The sequence below is a fragment of the Lactuca serriola genome, chromosome 6, assembly GCF_051521515.1.
Source record: "Lactuca serriola cultivar US96UC23 chromosome 6, Lser_US96UC23_V15, whole genome shotgun sequence".
In the NCBI taxonomy this organism is placed as follows: domain Eukaryota; kingdom Viridiplantae; phylum Streptophyta; class Magnoliopsida; order Asterales; family Asteraceae; genus Lactuca; species Lactuca serriola.
Window position 1 is genome coordinate 84,632,168 of NC_136413.1, and position 23,698 is coordinate 84,655,865.

Here is a 23,698-nt window from a genome sequence, read left to right on the forward strand (position 1 = left end):
TATCATTACATGAATATAAAGCATTACAAGTTTCAAAATGTGTTTGGCCATGCAATGCATACCGAGAACAATCAAGAATCTGATTAACTTCCATCACTATATCAATAACATTTGTTGTTGGAAATTTCTTAAGAATGCCCCATGGTGAAATCAAGTAAAAACCCCATCCAATGAACCGATAAATATATAAATATCCAACCATTGACATCAACAACTGGTACAATTCCAACATATAAACACGAAAAACAATGGCTCTATTTAATAGCATGACATACAATTTCCCATTATTTCTAGAGGTAATAATAAAACTGTTCCCTAATCAGTTAAGATCTTGAATTGCCATTAATTCTAGAGGTAATAATAAAACGATGGCTCTATTTAATAGCATGCAGTCCCCCTTGATTACTCAACACTTGTAATTGTCAGTATAAGAATTCAAGTAAGAAAATGATCAAAGAAAGAGAGCTGATATCTCCAGTACTACCAAAACAGAATAGAATCACAATGATCGACGACATGGACCGAAAAGCATGTGATGTTTTTCCTACAAACACAAATAAACCGCTCTTTCAACATATGAAGAAAAGTAGTTTTGTCGGCATCATGAAGCCTTAGAATCAGAGCAAACCTTTTTTTTCCATTAACCACTATAATTTAAATCTATTTAACCAAATCTATCAACTACATGAACACGAAGGTTTTGGTTTAAGACGTAACACTAAAAAAATAATTATAAATTGTTAACAATAGTCATACTGATCAACAAAGGATCTTCAAATACAATCACAAGTTTGTAAAATTCGGAAAACTAAATACATAACTAAATGGTTATGACAGTTACTATTTTCTCTCCACAACCTAGTGGGTTGGTTGTGGAATCTCTCTTCCTAATAAAAACTTCTCTAAGGTATCAGTCACATGTCATAACCATTAGTCAGCCATCTTATGTGTCTTGGCACTTCACAGCCAACCTACCGAAGCTTGGGGCGGTGTTCACGCCTGGATTGGCTTGCCACATAGGATCCCACGCGTGAAATAACCCTCAATTCCGGATATCCTAAAAAAAAGTTGCTAACAGGGTGAAAGCAAAAAAAAATGATATAACAGGAAGAAAAAAAAAAAAAAAAAGTTGATGTGACACTATCCTACAAATGTTACCACTCTCTAGAATCCCCTTTGAAACCGTTGTTTCCACGCGTCACATTCCTACAACATTTCCATTCTAGGAAATAGTCAAACGAAAAAACGTTTATATTATACCGTTTAAGGGGTAAAGAAGCATGCATCTTGCCACGTGGTTAACATAATCCGCCACCTATGTCCACCTTCATTGCCACCTGTAACACTACACAACTCAGCCAGTCACCCCCCGAGCTTTAAGAATAAGAACCCTTCCCCCTCCATCAATCTCACCGGAGATCGCCATCGCTGATCTTTTCATAAAAGCAATCACATCGAAAATGTATCCAATTAACGTAGCACCCCACACTGAAATTCCCGGAGAAAAGACCCACGTCGGCACCTCCCTAGTAGACACCGCCGCCTCCACCATCCAATCGTTTGGCCCAACCAAACAAATCCACCAACACCTCTGCGCGTAAGTTTAAATCATAAATTACAGATTCAATTGTGATCCAAATAATGGAGTAATAACTTTTATTGATTTTTGATTAGATTTCACTTTTACGCCGACGACATGACGCGACAAGTGGAAGCGCACCACTACTGCGGCCATCAAAACGAGGAAATGAGACAGTGCTTGATCTACGATCGTCCAGACGCCGACGCCCGGTTAATCGGAGTTGAATACATCGTAACAGAAAAACTGTTCTTAACCTTGCCGGATTCAGAAAAACCGATGTGGCACAGCCACGAGTATGAGGTGAAGAGCGGCGTCCTTTTCCTTCCCGGCGTCCCTGGTCCGGTTGAGCGGCAAGATCTGGAGAAGGTGGCGAAAACTTACGGGAAGACGATTCACTTTTGGCAGGTGGATAGAGGCGATCAGCTTCCCCTAGGTCTCCCACAGATTATGATGGCTCTAACTCGTGATGGCCAACTCTACCCTAATCTCGCTAAAGGTACAATTTACATTTCCTGATTTCCGCCATTTTTAGCACCTGTGTAAGAACTCTTATCGATCGATTATTATTACAGAAGTGGAGTCTCGCTATGGTGTTTCGTTCCAAAAGGAAAGGGAAAACAGAGCGTATATGGAAGGTTTAACCCTAGGAATTCACCCAAAAGCAAACGCCGGTGGAGTCGGACTCAAAACTGTTGTACGAGAGATCGATTGCAAGCCTTCCGGCCACCCTACTCTGGAACCTATTCCTAGGGTTTTCGTTTGAAGAAGCTCCATTTTTATGTTTTTGTTATGTTCTTTTTTTCTAGAATAATAAAGAAACTGATGCTATGAAAGGAAGAACACGAACAGCATACATCAGTAAAAAAACGACGATAGTTGCAGGTTTAATGTGATTTCTGTACAATAAGTAGGATCTGGATCTCTGTAATAACTCTTTACGTATATTACGAAATTTGAAGAAATCATGGAACTCGCTCCAAAACTCTCTGTAATGCAAATTTGATCCCATCTTGATCGAGTGAAGTTACGAGTTGTATTTCCTGTACTTGTCTTCCTGCTCGAGCAAGGAGTGTGAACTGATTTCCATTAGGGGGTGCCTGTAACAGTTTGAAGAAAGATGATGAGATTTGAAACTTGATTACAGTGGATTTTGATCGATGAATTGATGATTATATAAAGCAAAACTTATTACATTTGATAGCCAAAGTTGGAGATCCTGTGATACAACTCGTTTCTCGAATCCTTGACGAGTTATTTTTATGTCGATTATGCTGTTTGAGGAAATGAGAGACGTGAGAAACGATAGATGGTTTAATTGAATATGAATATGAATATGAATGATCATTACCCTTCTTCTCGTTTTAGTTCTTCGACAATTGTTTCGAGACCTGGAAGTGGGTCGATGACATAGTCTTCCGAAGGAGAACCACCTGAATTATCCTGCATATGATACGTTAGAGTCGTTATTATTTATTCTCATCCGTATACATGATGTTTAAGTAATTGAACTTTAACCTAATTATTAAGTTCAAAGTTCAAACATTTTACAAATTTTAATGTATTAATTTAGATTTAGGAATTTTGGGATTATATACAACAATATGTTACTAATTTAAGTAATTTAACCTTAACATAAAAGTTCAAACATTTTGCAAGTTTTAATGTATTAATTTATGTTTAAAAATTGTAGGACTATATACAACAATATGTTAACTGGCCCAAACAAAATGTTTGTGAACATTATAAACATGAAAAATGAAGAAAAAAACTGGTCCAAACAAAAAGATTGTCGAATGTAAATCTTTAAAAAAACGGCAAACGAAAAAATCTAAAGGTTTTTTCTTTAGAAAGGATAAATAAATAAATAAAAATGAAAGTCCAATAAAAAATCTAATATATTATATATATTGTTTTATAATATTAAATAAACTGCAAATAAATAAAAACATTATAATATACTAGGTGTAAGACACATGTATTACATTAGTTAATTAAAAAAAATTAAATATAAAGATCTTAGTTAAGAACTTTGAATTTATAAGAAAATAAGAAAAAAAATGAATTATTAAAACTGATTTTTTTATCTTTTAAATTTAAATAAATAAACAAAATAAACTAATGAACTTTAATTTAGAAATTTTAAAATAAGAAGATAAATCCATTAATGAAATTGATATTCATTTATTATTATATTTATTGTAATTATTATATTAAAGTATTATGTTAAATTTATTAAAATAGAAAAACCCATAAAATGACATGTGGAAAAGAAATTAATTCAAAATAACCACAAAATGACATTTGACAAATTGATTGAGTGTGACATGTGGTAAAAAAAAAATTCAAACTATTAGAGTATATATAGACATATTTTTCATTGAAAAATATAACAAAATTATGTTATGTTGGAAGATTTTTTGTCTGGATGAACAAAGTAATATAGTTTTAAAAGCTAACAAATATAAAATAAAATTACATAAAAAACATATAAAAAAACATGTATGTAATTTAAGGTTGTCAAAATCACGATCTTTGATCGTATGATCCTACGATCGTAGGTATGACAAATGAGTCGGATCGCATACGAATCGTATCTAAGTAGGATTGCAAGTAAGATCGTAGGATCATAGAATCCGGATCCGATCAGATTAAGGGTGTTCATCGGTTCAACTCTATGGATTTTGATGGAACCGATACAATCCAATGTATTGGACATTGGATTTTGTCAACCGATCCATTCCAACTCAATATAAATAAATGAATCAATCCAATTGGATGTTGGATTATATCGATTTAATCCATTGTATATTTTTGATTGGTTTAATCCATCGGTCATCCATTATCAAACTAATTCTAATATCTTTCTATTGAATATCCAACTATAACTATAATAACAAAAATAAAATTGCAGACAATTATGCTAAGTAAGACTAACTAAGTAACATTAACTTCAAATCTTCACCTTATTTGTATTGAATTATTAATAACATTAATTGGATTTGGACAATAATATTGGATATTTTAACTAAAACAAGATATCCAATTGGATCGGTTATATTCGGTTATCCATTAGATTTTTAGGATGATCCAATAACCAATCTAATCAAATTGGATTTTCAAATTTCGCATCCGATCCAATCCAAATATAATTGGATATCCAATCCAATCCAATCCGTCGGTTTATAATTGGATTGATTAATTCTTGCACACCCTTAGATTCGATCTCACCCTCCTTTATTTTTTTTAAAAAGAAAAAAAAAATCAAAATATTAAAAAAGTTCAATTAAATTTACCATTTTATGATTTTTACTCTTTACCGGTTTACCGTCTATTTTTTTTTTTCTAATGTTTAGAAGTTTTTATAGGTTATAAACGAAAAAATGAATATTGGAGATATTTTAATGTTTTGAATTTATAAGTTAAAATATGTTTCTTTGTGGGATCATAGGATTCCAATCCCAATCTTATAAACTCAAAAACAATCATATATAGGATCCCGATCTTGAAAACCTTAGTATATATAAAGATTGAGATGTATTAAGAAAATTTATGGTAAAAACATCGTAAAATTATTAATAATCTATTTAAATTAGTTTTTTTAAAATTAGTTTATAAACAATTTTAATTGTTTTATCAAATATTAAATTACAAAAAATTAAAAGACAAACTAGCTTATAAATGTTATATATAGGTTGGCTAAGAAAATTAGACACCTTATTTTTCTTCGTTCTTCTTTATCTTTTATCATTTTATGTTTAGCCAATTTAGTAAACATAGTTAAACTTGGATTACATGTTCCATTGGAATGTCCAATATACCGGACATGATTTTTTCGAGACCGAATAAGTTCCACAAACGACTAATTTATCTTTGAAAAAATAAATATCCCCCTATTTTTCTTGCTACGTATCTTTCTATCCATGTAAAATAATGACAAATGTCTTAAAATATAATTAATTTTATCAAAATATGACATTTATCACTATTATTTTAATGGATAGAAGGTAAGTAAAAAGAAAAAGATAGGAGAGTATTTGATTTCTCTTCATCTTTATATTGCAACAAACAATTTTTAGGATATTTATTAATTTTAATAATATTCATTGATATTAAAATGAGAAGAGACGAAGAGATCAAAAATAAGAACAAATAGGTAGATAATTTAAGTTAGGTTTTTTGGTATAATTTATTAAGTCATCGTATCCTTATAATTTATTAAGTCATTCTATCCTTTATACCTGAGGGATGACTTTCTCCAAAGTTTCTAGCAGCGGATCTTCCTCCAGTTGCTTTATTGACAATGTAATTCTTGATTTATTCCTGCAATATGCTCTCTAATTAAAAGAAAATAATTCCAAAAACGTTCCATTCCCCAAATTTTATTATATCCAGAAAATTAAAACAAAATAGCACCCAAAAAAAATTCACCTATCGACACCAATGACTTTGACCTTGACTAAATCGCCCTCATTCAAGATATCTCTCACATCCTGAACCAAATCCCACGACACCTCCGAAACATGTACAAGTCCAGTAAGATGATAACAACCTACGACACAACAATAAACGTGTTTTACAATTTTTTATAAAAATTCCTCTGGAAGCAAAATGACTGAAATGTCCTTATATTTTTTTACATATCTACAAAACTAACTTCTTAGTTACCAACTTACCATCAGGAAATCGCAAGTGAGCAAAGGCACCATAGTCTTCAACCGATCCAACTCTTGCATCATAAACATTTCCAACTTTTACACTATTTGAATACTTTGACCACGTAGCTTCTTTTTCGGAGAATATAAGTTTTCTTTTCTCCTCTTCCGCATGAATCACCTAACATGCATTTAGTACACTGGTGTGATTGTCGGGTTTATTTATTTATTTATTTTGTAGAATTTAAGGTTTAGAAACCCAAGAAACTTAGTTTTCAATTATAAGTAGAAAAGTACCTTAACGGAAATAAGAGTACCCGTTAGTGTTTTTGCAATCTCTTGGATGGACTTTTCTGGTTCTACATGATTTACAATGAACAACATAATTAGAGGTGAGATGATGAGTAATTACAAGAATTCAATGTCAAAAAAATCTTCTGATTTTGAATTCAAATTACGATAAGTTATGGGGTTGAAAAAACATACCTTTACAATAGTGAGATGGGCTCAATTGTGGATATGGAAGAAATCCAACAAGAGAATAAAATCGAATTAGTAAACCACCTCCATTGGATCCCTCAATTCTGCCTTGATATACAATTCCGTTCTCATAATGAGCTCTTGCTGCTTTCCAATCAGCAGATCTCTACTTCTTTGCAGAAACAAAGTTTTAGATACAAAATTGAGAACCAATGAACACAATAATGTTTCTTCTTCATGTTCATATATCGATCATTAGGGATACATTGCTGGGATTGATTATCTAGTTTCTGAAATTAGCTTTGTGAATCACAATTAAGTCAGTTATGTATAATGTGTTAAGTGATATTGGGTCAAATGGTGGAAACAGTACACTAACAGAAAAATTGAAGTAGAAAGAGAATAAAAGCACACCCGAGCTTGGCGAACGACGTCGTCGTCTTCGTCAATAAGATCCAGGAGCTGAGTTTTCGAGGTGTCGTCGGAGGTGGAAACCTTGGGGGCTGGAATCGAAGGTGAGGGTTTTTTGGGGGTTAAAGAGCTTCGACAAATGAAGAAATTGGTGGTGGAATAGTTCCAAGTTAGCGGTGGTGTTTTCGTAGCAGAAACATCGGTGGCGAGTAAGTGAGAGAGAAAAGCTATACGAGAGACGGAGGAATATGGCGATCCTATTGCGGCGGAGAATTGCATTTTCCGGTGGCGGAGAGATGAAGAAGGTTTAGGATATGAAGAGAACTAGAGAAGCAATGGGACTTCCTCCATGGATAACATAACGATCGGAAGATGAGAAGATTGGATTAGTCTGTGTGTCGTCGTGTCTTGTTCATGCCCACATGTTGTCGTTTCTCCCATTTGCTCCTATATTTCTTACACCACGAATCCACATCCCTAAATTATCAACTCAACTGTATTTTAAATCTTAAATCTACTAAAATTATATAACACTAAATTACATTTTTAGTTCCTCTTTTAAGTTTTTCTTTTGTAATTTTGATCCATATTTCTTAACGTTTCATTGTTATTAGCATGGTACTAACTCTATCGATTCAAATATATAGAATACCGAATTGAGTGAAAAACAAAACCGGATACCAAACTCAACTAAGATATACTAGACGTCTTCGGCACAGAGCGTTTGAGAGCTTCTACCTTTTAGCGTTTGATAAAACTCTCCGTTTTGAACAGAAAGTCTCGTTTGACACTATAAGCTTTTAGCATTTAGTTTAAACAATACGCTCCAAATCCAAATGCTACTTCATGTAGCGTTTAACAAAACGCTACAAGCTACAACCTACCCGCTACCCGTTACAAGCTAATTTTGCCGAACACGCTCATTGAACCTGAGTTTTTGGTACTAGTACGAAACCAAATGATTCAAAATTCCAATAATATGTGTACTTATTAGGAAAACACACACACAAACAATAATAGAACTTACCATTATAGGGTGACAATTTTGGATACGACACGAACCCGACAAAAAAATAAACAAATTTAGGTTGAGATTTCTGACTCGCCAACCAGTCAGATAAACGGGTCGTGTTTGGCTTAGTAATTGGGTTCACGGGTTAACTCGCCAACCCGTGCTATTTTTTCAAAGGGTATTAGTGTTTAAAGCAAGCTCCCCGGAGGTAGTTCGCCATTTGGTAGTCCACCGTCTAATATATTAAATTTAAGTTATTGGGCTATGCTTATCATCCTATGCGTACTGTGTGCTCTAAATCAATCAATCATCACTATTACGCAAATAATATATGTGTTCATTGGTCAATCCACCAATCCTCTAGCCCATGAACCTGAATCTGACCCACGAACCTACAAACTCGTATAATTAAACAAGTTTGACGAGTCGTGTTTGGGTCAATGTTTTTAACCTGTAAACCCGCAACACAAATAATTAAACTGGTTGATGCATTCTGACCCGTCAACCCCTGCCCGACACGATTGTCACCCATAGTTACCATAGTAGATATTTGTATCCATAAAATATCTTTCAAAAAAAATATTAAAAATCGATAGATTATTAAATAAAAAAACATTAATAACAATAAGGGCTGTTTGGTGTAGAAAAATTAAATTGAAGCATGAATGAACATACAAAGTAAGAGAATTAAATAGAAAAAAGAGAAGGTGGATTTCTGTCTTGAGCATGCTCAAGTACCAGGGTCATCTGAGCTTGCTCAGATGCAACAAAGTCAGGGAAAAACAGTGCTCTCACAGTGAACATCTTGGTGATCTCTGTCACCGACTCAGTCCCCTGCCTCAAGTCTAGATACTTTTGTGTGAACCTCTCTCTCAACCAATGGAACATATCTCGTGCGGAACATCTCATAGAACTGCTCCTATGAAATAGCAACCCTCTGCTCCAGAGCAGCTAACCTCCACCAATCCTTCGCCTCCAACCTGAGAAGGTTCAGGGCGCAGTTGACCTTCTGGTTAGCTGGACAGGAACAAGTAAAGAAACATCCCTCAACATCAGACAACCACCTCATGGCAATGATCATATCCTGAGCTCCATCAAACACTGGGGCTTCGTATTGTCGATGTCCCGGTACTGGAAGGCTTGCTCTCCACGAACCCCAGTGGTCGTAGTCGCTGCAACAACCATAGCCTCAGTAAGTGCAGCGTACTAGTCATCGAAGTACTCCATTAGGGCGGTCTTGATAGACCCAAACTACTCTGGTATCTGTCCCTAGATGACAGTCACAACCTCAGTAGAGATCAAAGTCCCGATCTCCTCCTCCGTCAACCACGGCCTATCTTGGCCAATTGATCCAGCTACCAAATCGAATATCCTCGTCATCACCATACTGAAAACAAACCAAAAAAATATCAGTTGAGATACATTTCACACCATAGGAGCTTTTACAATTAATAAAACCCTAGGGGTTATGACTTCCCTGTTACGCGTACGGGTCCTGTGCTTCTAGTAGTACGGGCCCATACTACCTTCCGCACCTACCCGTATTCGTCTCAGAGATCATCACAAAAATAATAATAGCACACACTAGAATATACATACTTCCTATTCTCACTTTTTAGAGAAAGGCTAGACATTCCTCAACTGGCCGGCTACTCTCACATAACTCATCCACGAAACTTCCACCAACCCTGCAGCACTTGTGTATGCTAAGCATACAAAACATTGGATCCCATAAATAGTCAAATACTTGATCCTAACCTAAGCCTACAACCAAACAAGAAACATAAAATAAGTCCAAACTAAACATCTTAGGCTATAGAATCGTAGTTATGTATAACTATGATGCACACACTAAGAAACTACAGTAATGATGTAAATCTCATACAAGAAATATCCCTAGGCAAATAGGCATCATATATATCAGACAATTCTATCATGAAATTCCTAAAGATCGCTAACCTATCACTAGCATGTTGTTTTAACATAATTATAATATCAAATAACAGTGTTGGTAACTTGGGGTATACTTTCTTGCTTCGCCTGATTGTACATATCACATCCTTCCTTGGTCACTTTTGAAAACAATTTTTGAAAACCAGTTTAAAGACTTTTACAGTTCCCTGGTTTGAGTATGGATTCACATGAATGCTCATCTAGTTCTCTCAAACCAAGGATCTGATACCAACTTGTACCACTCCTAAAAATCGCAATAATTTAAAATTTTCATAAATCAGCTATTCATCATCATTGTTTACAAAAATAGTCATTGTTTCAAAATTGCTATATAAATCAAAGTTTTTCCCCAAGATCCGGTAACAAAACAGGAAGTTGTGTACAATCACGCCTTTGCCTTCCCACGATCCGCGGAAGTACCTGAAACTATAAACAGATAAACTAAAACTGTAAGCCAAAGCTTAGTGAGTTTCCCCTAAAGTACCAATACACCACATAATAAGCAAGCATGCAAATATAAGTAACTAGCCTGACTGGACCGCCTCGCAGGGCCTAAAGCCTATCTGGATCGCTCTATGAGCAGTCGACCTGATTGGACCACCTCGCAAGTCCTACAGTCTATCATGTCCGCTCTTTGGTCCGCCATACTGACTGGACAACCTCGTATGGCCTACAACCTATCCGGTCGTTCACGAGTGTCTTGGCCTACAACACAAAGCAGGACCGCCTCAACCTAACACAATATGTCAACATATGCAACAAACAAACACAAACACAGAGCCAACAACACAGATAATCATAAAAATCTAATGAACAGCTAAAACTCTCATATCACCATACTGAAAAAGGTAAATAATCTAATGGGCTGACCTTGGTGCCTTCGACCCACGGGTATAGTGAAGAAAGCTCACCTCACAGTTTGACAATAGTTGAACAACACACTGCTCTGAATGTCGACTCTACTTATCACCTATTCAACAGATAGAGACTAAGACTCAACTATAACTCAAAAACCCAAAATACCCTTAAGTCAAACTTGGTCAAACCTGGTCTAAGTCGAATTCAATGTCTACGGGTCAAGGAGTCAACTTGGTTCACTCAACCGAGTACGTAGGGTGTACTCAGCTCCTACGTTGGTCGTACTCGAGCTTTGACCAGAGTCGGGAGATTGACCACGTACATGCGGCATACACTAAGGTATGCACAACGTACGCTCAGAACCTCCTTTTTCTCAAAAAATATCTTAATGCATTAAGCAATCACATCCAAACATCAGATCCAAGGCTAAACTACCACTAAGAGTCATAAAGTTTCCAACTTTATGACTTTGCATGTCCATTAAGTGCTTAATTCACAAAATCTCAACATCCTAATGCCACAAGACCTTCTAGAGCATGCAAGGAGAACAACTAAGCATCAAGAGTACATATTTATGGCTGAAGATCCCTCATAAGGTCTGAAAGGACGACTTATTTGGTTAAGAGCACATCATGCTCAAGAATCATCATATTTGGGGACCAAAAGTGCCCTAAATGAAGAAATGGATAGATCTACAAGATAGGGTGATCAAGTTATGGACTTTCTACCCCCTGAAGGTTGCTAGCAAGGAGATATTCTCAAATCCAAGTTGCTTCCAAGCTCCAAGTGATGGGTTTTATGTACCATAACACTCCTATGATGTAGCACCCGGTTCCTAGTACGTAAATCTTAATTGAGTATTTCCATTCTTTTAGCCTTGGACTCGGCGAGTCATAGGTCCGACTTGCCGAGTGGACACGGGACCCGGGACAAGTTTAAGTTAGCGACTCGGCGAGTCCATATCCTGGACTCGGCGAGTCACAGCTGTTGGATGAAACCCTAAGTTTCAGGGGTTTGCACCCTATTTAAACGACTTAACTGCCCCAAGCCAGCCCCCATTCACCCTTAGAGCCCTGTATCCCTCGTTCTAAGCCGTTCCTTGAGAGTTTGAGGCTATTGTGTGTGTGTTTGAAGGTTTTGAAGGAGGAAGGAAGTAGATCCAGAAGAAGGGAAGCCATCCAGGCATTATTGTGTTCTTCCAGCAGTTCCTTAAAGGTATAACCCGTTTTCCCCATGATTCTATGCTTAATACTTCATTTGGGTCTTTCTTGGTCAAATCCCCAAGCTTGTATGTGCATTATATGTCGTAATAAGATGTTTGGCCTCTGGATCTAGGCAAGATTGAGCTCCAGGAGCTCAGATCTGTTAGCTTTATGGCCCCATGTTGCTTGTTAGCCCTAGATCTACCCTTTTGAGACATTTTGAGCCCTAAAATCCATATTGGTGAATAACCACACGTAAAGTTGGAAACTTTACGTGTGATTCGTGTCCTAGAAGTCCAGATCTATGAATGGCATGGACTGGAATCGAGCAAATCCGTGTATTTAGTAGGTGCATGGCAACGACTCGGCGAGTTGTTCATATGACTCGGCGAGTCTGTTCGCGAGTCTCCGAGTTTGTCCCCTTTTCGTAATGTCGAGTGAGCCGTGAGTCACGGGGTGTGACTCAGTGAGTCGGAAGCTTAACCCATCTATGGAGGTACTCGGCGAGTCAATGCCCTGACTCGGCGAGTTCAAGGCAATCTCCTTAGATCAAGAACAGACTCGGCGAGTTGTTCATACAACTTGGCGAGTCGCAACATAAGTGTTCTTCGAATGAATATGGACTCAACGAGTTGTTCATACAACTCGGCGAGTCTTAGCATGAGTGTTCATCGGATGAAGATGAACTCGACGAGTTGTTCATACAACTCGGCGAGTAGGATGAAGGACTTGAATATTGGTTAAGAAGGCGAACCCGTCGAGTCGTCGCCTAACTCGACGGGTAGGATCGGAATTCAGGGCAGACGCTTGAGTAGGGACTCGGCGAGTTGGAAAGCCAACTCGGCGAGTCGGGTCAACTGGAAGTTGACTCTGACTTTGACTTAGGACAAGGTCAGAGGTAAAATGGTCATTTTACCCAAGGGTCAGTGAGCAATGTTTTGATTGAATATATTGTGGGAATTGCAGCCGGAGGGTTTCCGGAGCAGCAGCAGCAGTAGTAGGTGATCAATTCCCACACAGACCAGCAGCTTTTTCGAGGTGAGTTTCCTTTTCAGTAGGAACGGGTCTAAGGCATCAAGGCCGACCCGCGTAGACGAGATGCTAGTACTAGAGTGTGGGCCGAGCCCGTATCTCTGGGTTTAGTCAAGTATGATATATATGTTAATGTGATAGAGTTGCTTATACTTGTTGTCTGCGTGATACTTGTATGTTATGGGTTAGCGGTTGAGTGTGGGCTGGGCCCGTATCTCTCCGAGGTTGGAGTGTGGGCTAGGCCCGTATCTCCCAGATAGCGAAGTGTGGGCAGGGCCCGTATCTTCACAAGTGTGGGCGAGGCCCGTATCTCCCGGCTAGCGAAGTGTGGGTAGAGCCCGTATCTTCCCGAGTGTGGGCAAGGCCCGTAACTCCTAGCCGAACTTTGGTTGTTATATGTATGCATGGTATGGGGTATTATGGGGGAACTCACTAAGCTTTGTGCTTACAGTTTCAGTTTTGGTTTCAGGTACCTCCTCAGCTAGGGGAAAGGAGTCGGCGCGGTAGCAGCATGTCACACACACACACACACTTCGGTTTCCGCATTTACGAGCTTCACTGGGATCGATACTCTGATATTCTGATTAGTTGTATGTTTGGTTTTCAGACATGGTTCACTTTATGTTATGGTTGATCAAACGATGTTTTTAGTTATTAATATTTTCTAAAGTAACGTTTTTTTTAACAAAAATTTTTGGATGTGAAAATTGGGTCGTTACAAGTTGGTATCAGAGCCCTGGTTTGAGGGATTCGGACACACCTTCGGGAGTGTCTGAACTCAAATCGAGGGATTAAAAGATTTTCTAAAAGAAAATGTTTTCTAAAACTGAGAAAAGAGTTTTGAGAAAGAACAAAGTGTGTGATGTGGGCGACCGGCCGAGCTCAAGTAAGTATTCCCCAAAGTACCCATACAAGTTTATGTTGTGTTTATCAGCTTTCATAGAACAGCATGCTAGAATAGGACTAAGGATCTAGGAGTGATGCCTTATGTGCCTGCTATTTGTGTTTCAGTTGTATGAGAAATTGCATGTTAGTTATTGAGTAGACAGTAAGTAGGATAGCCTGATTAGGTTATGCCTGGTAGTATGAGCTTAGCACTTTATGCTAGCTCAGTTCCTGAAAGTGGATAGAGTTAATTGAGATTGTTACCCTTGTCTGAATGCTGCTTGCTTCGTGCTACGTGGGACTCTGAATAATGGGAGTTAGCCATTAGGCGAATGCGTCACGTCACATGTAATCAGGATTGAATAATCTTAGAGTGCCGAATTTGATCCTACTGCGCAGCTCTTGTTTGAGTCCAACCGTTGTAGGGACGATTCGGGCACTCGAAGGATTATCTGAGCCTCGTCACATGTGATGGTATTCGGGTAATGGCTAATTGGCATTACAAGGAGGCCTGCAGCAGCTGATGACTGGTTAGAGTAGAATTAGAGATTTCCCTAGGGCAAGCCTAGGATGAGTATAGCAGTGATCAGCAGTAGTGAAAGGGGATCTGGTGGAGTCGAGGCATTCCTTGAAGAAGGTACAGATAGATGTGGAAGGTAGTATGGGCCCGTACTACTGAAAGCAGAGGATCCGTACCCGAACCAAAGAAGGCCAAGATAAGACCAGGGAACTTGTAAGTAGTTGTGATCCCCCAGGAAGTATCAGTATCACTAATGAATGTTGTGATGTATCCCAGAATGGTGGTACTTCGATCGAGGCCAGTAGATGGCGGTACAGGAGAGGGGTCAGGTTCGGGATCAGGTTCCGAGCCGATTGATGAGGGACTACGCATGTTCATCGCGTCAGAGATCACCAGGGGCATCCTTGAGTCGACCCCCATTCTCTTTGGGTCGATCAAGGAAGGGATCATGGAGTTGATGGAGGATCGCCTACGGGCATTCAGGAGCGATATGGCATCTAGCCAGTCAGGATCTCGCACGCTGTCCTTCAAGGACTTTAGGGGCAGTGGTGCGCCGGATTTCCATGGGGTGAAAGACCCCATTGCTGCCAGGAGATGGATTGCAGACATCGAGTCTGCCCAGTTGACTAACTTCTGCCCCGAGGGGTCGAAGGTGAGGTATGCAGCATGATGTTTACGGGACCGAGCCCGGGATTGGTGGGAGTCAGTGGGTGACTCGTTGGGAGCCTCAGCTATCGAGGCGATGACCTGGTCGGACTTTGTGACCAGGTTCAGGGCAGAGTTTGCACCGGCTGTCGAGCTTCAGCAGCTGGCCAGGGAGTTTCTAGACATGAGGCAGACGACGGAGACTGTGGCGGAGATCACCACCAAGTTCCGGGAGAGGGCTTTATTGGTGCCCCAGTATGCTGGTGACGAGGACATGAAGAGGACTCGTTACCATGATATGCTACGAGCTGACATCCGGGAACATGTTAGCTTTTCGGCTTGCCCTACCCTGGACTCCATGATTGCCAGGGCGAGGGAGAGGGAGATAGATTTGGAGCACATCCGGAAACAAAAACTAGAAGAGGGTCAGGCAGGAGGGGCTTCGGGGAAGAAGCCCAAGGGATCAGATGGTAGGCCGAAAGGCCAGTCAGGACCGAGCCGCTGCGGGAAATGCGGCAGGACGCATGTGGGGGTATGTAGGATGGGATCAGTGGGCTGCTACAAGTGCGGCAAGGCAGGGCACTTTAGTAGGGATTGTACTACTCCAGTTTCAGCTATTCAGATATCAGAGTTGTTGTGTTTTCACTGCAACCAGAGGGGCCACAAGAAGGCCAATTGCCCCCAGTTGACAGTTGCAGCGCCAGTAAAGGCGCCAGCTCCAGCGACCCTGCGGATCACGGATGGTCGGCAGGGCAAGGCAGAGGCTCCAGTGGTGAGGAGCCGGGCATTTCAGCTGACTATCGAGGAGGCACGCGCCGCACCCGATGTGGTGACGGGTATGATTCTTTCCCTCTATCTTATTTTTACGATGTTATGTTATTGATATGTGCCATGTATGTATATATATGTATTAGGATCGTTCCATGTGAACGGCCTCCCAGTTCAGGTGTTATTTGATTCGGGTGCATCCCGATCATTCGTTTCCCTTGCGCTTAGAAAGAAGTTTCATGAGTCATCGGGCGAGTTAGATTGCCCTTTGGAGGTGGAGATTGCTGACGATCGATCGGTGCGAGCATCGATGGTATTTCGAGATTGCGTGCTGTGTTTGTTTGAGGAGCGCTACTTGGTAGATTTGGTTCCCATTCCGTTGCGTGGGAACAAGGTGATTATAGGCATGGATTGGCTGAGCCCTAATGGGGGCGGTGATAGATTGCGCGCAGCAGCTAGTGCGGGTCAGGACCCCAAGCGGGGGAGAGCTAGTGATTCATGGAGAGAGGCCTCAGTGTGGACCCACTGTATGTTCAGCTGCGAGGGCTAGGCGCTACCTTCAGCAGGGATGCGCAGGATATGTCGCGTATGTGATGGATACCCGGGAGGCGGGTAAGGCGACAGTGAGCGAGGTTCCGGTGGTCCGAGACTTTGCAGATGTTTTCCCAGAGGAGCTTCCTAGGATACCTCCGGAGCGACAGGTGGAGTTCAGGATTGACCTTGTTCCTGGCGCGGCTCCGATAGCCAAGGCGCCGTATCGGTTGGCTCCTCCCGAGATGCAGGAGTTGTCTACGCAGCTGCAGGAGCTGCTAGACAAGGTATTTATTCGTCCGAGCAGTTCACCCTGGGGAGCCCCAATTCTGTTTGTAAAGAAGAAGGACGGGTCGCATCGGATGTGTATAGATTATCGAGAGCTGAACAAGGTAACGGTGAAGAACCGTTACCCGCTTCCGAGGATTGATGACCTCTTTGACCAACTTCAGGGAGCATCTTGGTTCTCCAAGATTGATTTGCGTTCGTGTTATCATCAGATGAGGGTCAGGGAGGAGGATATGCAGAAGACCGTGTTTCGGACGCGCTATGGCCATTATGAGTTCGTGGTGATGCCGTTTGGGCTCACCAATGCTCCTGCCACGTTCATGGACCTCATGAACCGCGTATGCAGACCGATGCTGGATCGGTCTGTGATAGTCTTTATCGATGATATCTTGGTTTATTCCAAGACTTGGGAGGAACATGAGGAGCATCTGAGAGTGGTGTTGGAGACCCTGAGGAGGGAGAGCTTGTATGCCAAGTTCTCCAAGTGTGAGTTTTGGTTGCGCGATGTGCAATTTCTTGGACACCTCGTCAACCAGAACGGGATTCTGGTCGATCCGGCCAAGGTTGAGGCCGTGATGAGATGGGAAGTTCCGAAGTCTCCATCTGAGATTCGGAGTTTCCTGGGATTGGCAGGCTACTATCGGAGATTTATCCAGGATTTCTCCAAGATAGTCGTACTCCTGACGCGGCTGACGAAGAAAGTTGTGGTCTTTCGGTGGGGACCCGAGCAGCAGGCTGCATTTGAGACGCTGAGACAGAGATTGTGTGAGCCACCGATCTTAGCCCTGCCAGAGGGCGTAGAGGATTTTGTGGTTTATTGTGATGCGTCCATTTCTGGGTTGGGCGCGGTACTAATGCAGAGGGGGCATGTCATTGCCTACGCTTCGAGGCAGCTCAAGCCTCACGAGGCGAACTACCCGACGCACGATTTGGAGTTGGGGGCGGTGGTCTTTGCCCTCAACATTTGGCGACATTACCTCTACGGGGTTCGATGTACCATCTACACGGACCACAAGAGTTTGAGGTACCTCATGGATCAGCCGAATCTGAACATGAGGCAGCGTCGGTGGTTGGATGTGGTGAAGGATTATGATTGCGAGATCCTTTACCACCCGGGGAAGGCCAATGTGGTGGCCGATGCGCTTAGCCGCAAGGCGGCGCCGATCAGGGATGTCTTCTTGAGGATGACCGTGGTGACTCCCCTGTTGGAGCAGATTCGGGAGGCTCAACAGGAGGCTATCAAGGAGGAGCATCGGAAGAGCGAGCGCGTGGTGGGTCAGGTTTCCTCCTTTGATTATGATAGCCGAGGACTATTGACACTACACCGTAGGGTGTGGGTGCCGTATCACGGAGGCGTGCACCAGATTTTGATGGAGGAGGCGCACAAGTCCCGATTCTCTATTCATCCTGGGGCGACGTCTTCGTCTGGATTACTGGTGGCCCTGCATGAAGCGGGATGTGGCATGGTACGTCGAGCGGTGTTTGACCTGCAGGAAGGTCAAGGCTGAACATCAGAGACCGCATGGAAAGATGCAGCCGTTGGATATTCCACTGTGGAAATGGGAAGATATCATGATGGATTTTATCACGAAGCTTCCCAGGACCGCACGTGGAGTGGATTCGATTTGGGTCATCGTGGATAGATTGACCAAGAGTGCTCACTTTATTCCGATTCAAGAGAGCATATCGGCCGAGAAATTGGCCGACATCTATATCAGGGAGATTGTGGCACGGCATGGGGTGCCAGTATCGGTGATCTCGGACAGGGATGTGCGTTTTACTTCCAGGTTTTGGAAGAAATTCCATGACGAGTTGGGCACTCGTCTGCATTTTAGCACCGCCTTTCACCCGCAGACGGATGGCCAGAGCGAGCGGACCATGTAGACTCTGGAGGATATGTTGCGGGCGTGCGTACTAGACTTCGGTGGTAGCTGGGATACCTATCTTCCCCTGGCCGAGTTCTCCTACAACAACAGCTATCACGCGAGTATCGACCGCCCTCCATTCGAGATGTTGTACGGACGGAGGTGTAGGACCCCGATATGCTGGGGTGAAGTTGGCCAGAGGGTCATGGGGAGTACCGAAGTGGTGCTCAAGACGACCGAGAGGATCCAGTAGATCCGGAGCAGGCTTCAGACTGCTCAGAGTCGGCAGAAAAGTTATGCCGACAAGCGTCGATCCGATTTGGAGTTCCAAGTCGGGGATATGGTTCTCCTGAAGGTGTCGCCTTGGAAAGGCGTCATTCGATTCAGGAAGCGGGGCAAGTTGGGCCCACGATTCATCGGACCATTCAGGGTCGTAGCCCGGGTGGGCAAGGTGGCGTATAGGTTGGATCTACCAGCCGAGTTCAGCCAGATCCACAGCACTTTCCATGTTTCTCAGTTGCGGAAGTGCTTAGTGGACGATTCAGCTGTAGTGCCTTTGGAGGATATTCAGGTGATGACAACCTGAATTACATTGAGCGCCCAGTCGCAATCCTCGACAGGAAGTCGAAGGATTTGAGGAACAAGAAGGTGGAGCTAGTGAAGGTGCAATGGCAGCACCGCAAGGGTTCAGAATGGACTTGGGAACCGGTGGACGAGATGATGGAGTATTATCCCGAGCTGTTTCCGGATCGAGCAGCAGACTTCGAGGACGAAGTCTAAAATAAGTGGGGGAGATTTGTAGCTCCCGGTTCCTGGTACGTAAATCTTAATTGAGTATTTCCCTTCTTTTAGCCTTGGACTTGGCGAGTCATAGGTCCGACTCGCCGAGTGGACGCGGGACCCGGGACAATTTTAAGTTAGCGACTCGGCGAGTCCATATCCTGGACTCGGCGAGTCACAGCTATTGGATGAAACCCTAAGTTTCAGGGGTTTGCACCCTATTTAAACGACTTAACTGCCCCAAGCCAGCCCCCATTCACCCTTAGAGCCCTGTATCCCTCGTTCTAAGCCGTTCCTTGAGAGTTTGAGGCTATTGTGTGTGTTTTTGAAGGTTTTGAAGGAGGAAGGAAGTAGATCCAGAAGAAGGGAAGCCATCCAGGCATTATTGTGTTCTTCCAGCAGTTCCTTAAAGGTATAACCCGTTTTCCCCATGATTCTATGCTTAATACTTCATTTGGGTCTTTCTTGGTCAAATCCCCAAGCTTGTATGTGCATTATATGTCGTAATAAGATGTTTGGCCTCTGGATCTAGGCAAGATTGAGCTCCAGGAGCTTAGATCTGTTAGCTTTATGGCCCCATGTTGCTTGTTAGCCCTAGATCTACCCTTTTGAGACATTTTGAGCCCTAAAATCCATATTGGTGAATAACCACACGTAAAGTTGGAAACTTTACGTGTGATTCGTGTCCTAGAAGTCCAGATCTATGAATGGCATGGACTGGAATCGAGCAAATCCGTGTATTTAGTAGGTGCATGGCAACGACTCGGCGAGTCGTTCATATGACTCGGCGAGTCTGTTCGCGAGTCTCCGAGTTTGTCCCCTTTTCGTAATGTCGAGTGAGCCGTGAGTCACGGGGTGTGACTCAGTGAGTCGGAAGCTTAACCCATCTATGGAGGTACTCGGCGAGTCAATGCCCTGACTCGGCGAGTTCAAGGCAATCTCCTTAGATCAAGAACAGACTCGGCGAGTTGTTCATACAACTTGGCGAGTCGCAACATAAGTGTTCTTCGAATGAATATGGACTCGACGAGTTGTTCATACAACTCGGCGAGTCTTAGCATGAGTGTTCATCGGATGAAGATGAACTCGACGAGTTGTTCATACAACTCGGCGAGTAGGATGAAGGACTTGAATATTGGTTAAGAAGGCGAACCCGTCGAGTCGTCGCCTAACTCGACGGGTAGGATCGGAATTCAGGGCAGACGCTTGAGTAGGGACTCGGCGAGTTGGAAAGCCAACTCGGCGAGTCGGGTCAACTGGAAGTTGACTCTGACTTTGACTTAGGACAAGGTCAGAGGTAAAATGGTCATTTTACCCAAGGGTCAGTGAGCAATGTTTTGATTGAATATATTGTGGGAATTGCAGCCGGAGGGTTTCCGGAGCAGCAGCAACAGTAGTAGGTGATCAATTCCCACACAGACCAGCAGCTTTTCGAGGTGAGTTTCCTTTTCAGTAGGAACGGGTCTAAGGCATCAAGGCCGACCCGCGTAGACGAGATGCTAGTACTAGAGTGTGGGCCGAGCCCGTATCTCTGGGTTTAGTCAAGTATGATATATGTGTTAATGTGATAGAGTTGCTTATACTTGTTGTGTGCGTGATACTTGTATGTTATGGGTTAGCAGTTGAGTGTGGGCTGGGCCCGTATCTCTTCGAGGTTGGAGTGTGGGCTAGGCCCGTATCTCCCAGATAGCGAAGTGTGGGCAGGGCCCGTATCTTCACAAGTGTGGGCGAGGCCCGTATCTCCCGGCTAGCAAAGTGTGGGCAGAGCCCGTATCTTCCCGAGTGTGGGCAAGGCCCGTAACTCCTAGCCGAACTTTGGTTGTTATATGTATGCATGGTATGGGGTATTATGGGGGAACTCACTAAGCTTTGTGCTTACAGTTTCAGTTTTGGTTTCAGGTACCTCCTCAGCTAGGGGAAAGGAGCCGGCGCGGTAGCAGCATGTCACACACACACACACACTCTCCGGTTTCCGCATTTACGAGCTTCACTGGGATCGATACTCTGATATTCTGATTAGTTGTATGTTTGGTTTTCAGACATGGTTCACTTTATGTTATGGTTGATCAAACGATGTTTTTAGTTATTAATATTTTCTAAAGTAACGTTTTTTTTAACAAAAATTTTTGGATGTGAAAATTGGGTCGTTACATATGATACACATATAACCCTAATGCTTTGGATCTAAGTTTTCTCTAGTTATACATGCAAAAAAAATATCCAAAGCATGAAACCTATAACTAGCATACTGTTGGATAAGGTGTCTAAGTCCATAACTATATTTGAGATGTACTTGACCCAACCAAGCATGGTCTATTTTGGTTGCACTTCATCCGAACAAATTATATGGATAATCTTTTGAGAATAGTATAAGTTATGATTTATTAATATATTATAAGTTCTAATATATTAATAAGAAATCATATTATTTAATTAGTATTGATCTAAAATTAATTTAGAATTAATTTGGTTATCAAAATTGTGACTAATTAAATATGGACTCTTGTATTTATATAGTGTGGGCTAAGTGCTTATTTAGAATGGGCTAGGCTTGCATGGTAAGTCCATGGAGCTTTAATCCATGGATCTCATGGAAATGAAAGGTCATGGGTATTAGGGTTTATATGGATGTAACCCTAATCCACCACACTATATAAAAGAGTCCTTGGCACTTGAAATGACACTAGTTTTTTGTGAGAACAAGGGTGGGCCGATTTCAAGAAGAGTTCTACTATTCTCTCAAGTTTCCAAGGTTTGTTGTGATTTGTGACTTCCATTTGAGGTATCCACATTATTGGTGCTAGGTTCTCAAACTCCAAGCAATCAACCACTACTTAAAGGTATGTAACTCTACTAGCTTATTAAGTTTCAAAGTTCCCCATGCCATGCTAGTTAGGTTAAGAACCTTGGAAAAGAAAATTTGCATGTATCAAAGTAAAACATAGATCCAAGGTTTTTAGGGTTGCATGTACACCACAGGAGTGTTAGAATGCTCAAAACCCAACTGTGGTATCAAAGCCTAGGCTTGTTTATTTGATACTTGATGCAATTTGTTGAAAAAACTCAAGTTTTCTGCATTCTGCAGCATGAACTCGCCGAGTCCATGGGGGGACTCGACGAGTCCATGAGTAAATTCATCCTACTCGTCGAGTAGGTTCGTGCACTCAACGAGTAGGAGTCCCAGAATGCAGATTTTCGAGTTTTGCTACTGGAAATGGACTAGAAACATTACCCTAAAATGTTTTGGTGTTATAAAACTTGCTTTAGATGGTGTAATGGTTATGCTAATCCATTTTCAATAGCTATTATCAAAATTTTAAGTTTTATATGGTTAATTTATGATTCTTGAAATTGTTGATATGCATGTTCATGAACTTATGAGTTTAGAAGATCATAGGAGTTATTTGTAACTTTCTTGTTAGTTTAATTCTTGATCATTATGTGTTTTAATGGAATCCATAATTTTTCCTCAAGTTATGGATTACCAAAAGTCATTCTTTTAAAGTCCATTAAAGAAACACATAGGTTACATAAAATGAAAAGTCTCTCATTTTAATAAACCATTAACTCATAAGTTATGAAAGATGAAAAGTTTTGAAAGTTACAAAACTTGCCCTCAAGTTTTGGAACATGTAAAGTCACTTTAAAAACTTTAGTTCCAAACCCCTAGAATTTTAAAAGTTAAACTTCAACCCTTATACTTTATAAAATTATAAGTTTAATAATAATTATATATGTATAAGAATAAGTCGTTTTATTGTTATTAGGCCTCATTCACGAAGCCGGTCTATAAGGGGGTATAAGGTTGTTGCCTATAAAATGGCAGCTTAATGGGTGTCCACTCTCACCCACCGCTTCCTTGATCGGTGGATGGTCATTAGCCGAACGGGTAAGACAAGGACTTTAAATCTTCATTAAAAGTATGATGAATATAAAGTAACTAAATATTTTTATAAATTCCCAATCTCAGTTACTTTAGGAAAATGTGAATAAGGTGCTAACCCATGAAATTACACTTTGCACTTTGATTAAGTCGTTAGTGGAGTGTGTGTGGTTAACCGGCACACTAACCTGGACTTAACAAGGTAGGCAAAGGGTAACTTAATATTGATCATAGTATCGATGGAGCTCGTGTGGTTAACCGAAACATTGATTGAGGGGTAAATATTAAGGGTACCAAGTAATTTTCATGGTTATTTCACACCTTGTTTTGTAATCCTTGGCATCCCAGTCA

At 41.4% G+C, this 23,698-nt stretch overlaps 2 protein-coding genes across 2 annotated transcripts; one reads left to right on the forward strand and one right to left on the reverse strand.

Annotated features, from left to right (window-relative positions):
• The first annotated feature begins 1,311 nt into the window (after positions 1–1,311).
• On the forward strand, positions 1,312–2,564 carry LOC145059446 (oil body-associated protein 1A-like). Its single transcript, XM_079007302.1, has 3 exons — positions 1,312–1,597; positions 1,675–2,078; positions 2,155–2,564. The coding sequence occupies exons 1-3, from the start codon at positions 1,461–1,463 to the stop codon at positions 2,343–2,345; spliced, it is 732 nt and encodes a 243-aa protein (XP_078863428.1). The 5' UTR covers positions 1,312–1,460; the 3' UTR covers positions 2,346–2,564.
• On the reverse strand, positions 2,411–7,556 carry LOC145059445 (Nucleic acid-binding proteins superfamily). Its single transcript, XM_079007301.1, has 9 exons — positions 7,129–7,556; positions 6,721–6,880; positions 6,532–6,593; positions 6,256–6,415; positions 6,011–6,131; positions 5,821–5,902; positions 2,931–3,022; positions 2,775–2,853; positions 2,411–2,679 (listed from the first exon to the last, which is right to left on the reverse strand). Exons 1-9 carry the CDS (start codon positions 7,402–7,404, stop codon positions 2,545–2,547), a joined length of 1,167 nt encoding a protein of 388 aa, XP_078863427.1. The 5' UTR covers positions 7,405–7,556; the 3' UTR covers positions 2,411–2,544.
• Between the last annotated feature and the right edge of the window lie 16,142 nt (positions 7,557–23,698).

Excerpts from the sequence above, each read along its gene's own strand:
- LOC145059446 (XM_079007302.1), top strand. The coding sequence starts at position 1,461 with ATGTATCCAATTAACGTAGCACCCCACACTGAAATTCCCGGAGAAAAG. Across the intron at positions 1,598-1,674 it reads ATCCACCAACACCTCTGCGC|ATTTCACTTTTACGCCGACG; the intron begins GTAAGTTTAAAT and ends ATTTTTGATTAG. Across the intron at positions 2,079-2,154 it reads CTACCCTAATCTCGCTAAAG|AAGTGGAGTCTCGCTATGGT; the intron begins GTACAATTTACA and ends TTATTATTACAG.
- LOC145059445 (XM_079007301.1), bottom strand. The coding sequence starts at position 7,404 with ATGCAATTCTCCGCCGCAATAGGATCGCCATATTCCTCCGTCTCTCGT. Across the intron at positions 6,594-6,720 it reads CCCATCTCACTATTGTAAAG|AACCAGAAAAGTCCATCCAA; the intron begins GTATGTTTTTTC and ends TAAATCATGTAG. Across the intron at positions 2,854-2,930 it reads GAACTAAAACGAGAAGAAGG|CATAATCGACATAAAAATAA; the intron begins GTAATGATCATT and ends TTCCTCAAACAG.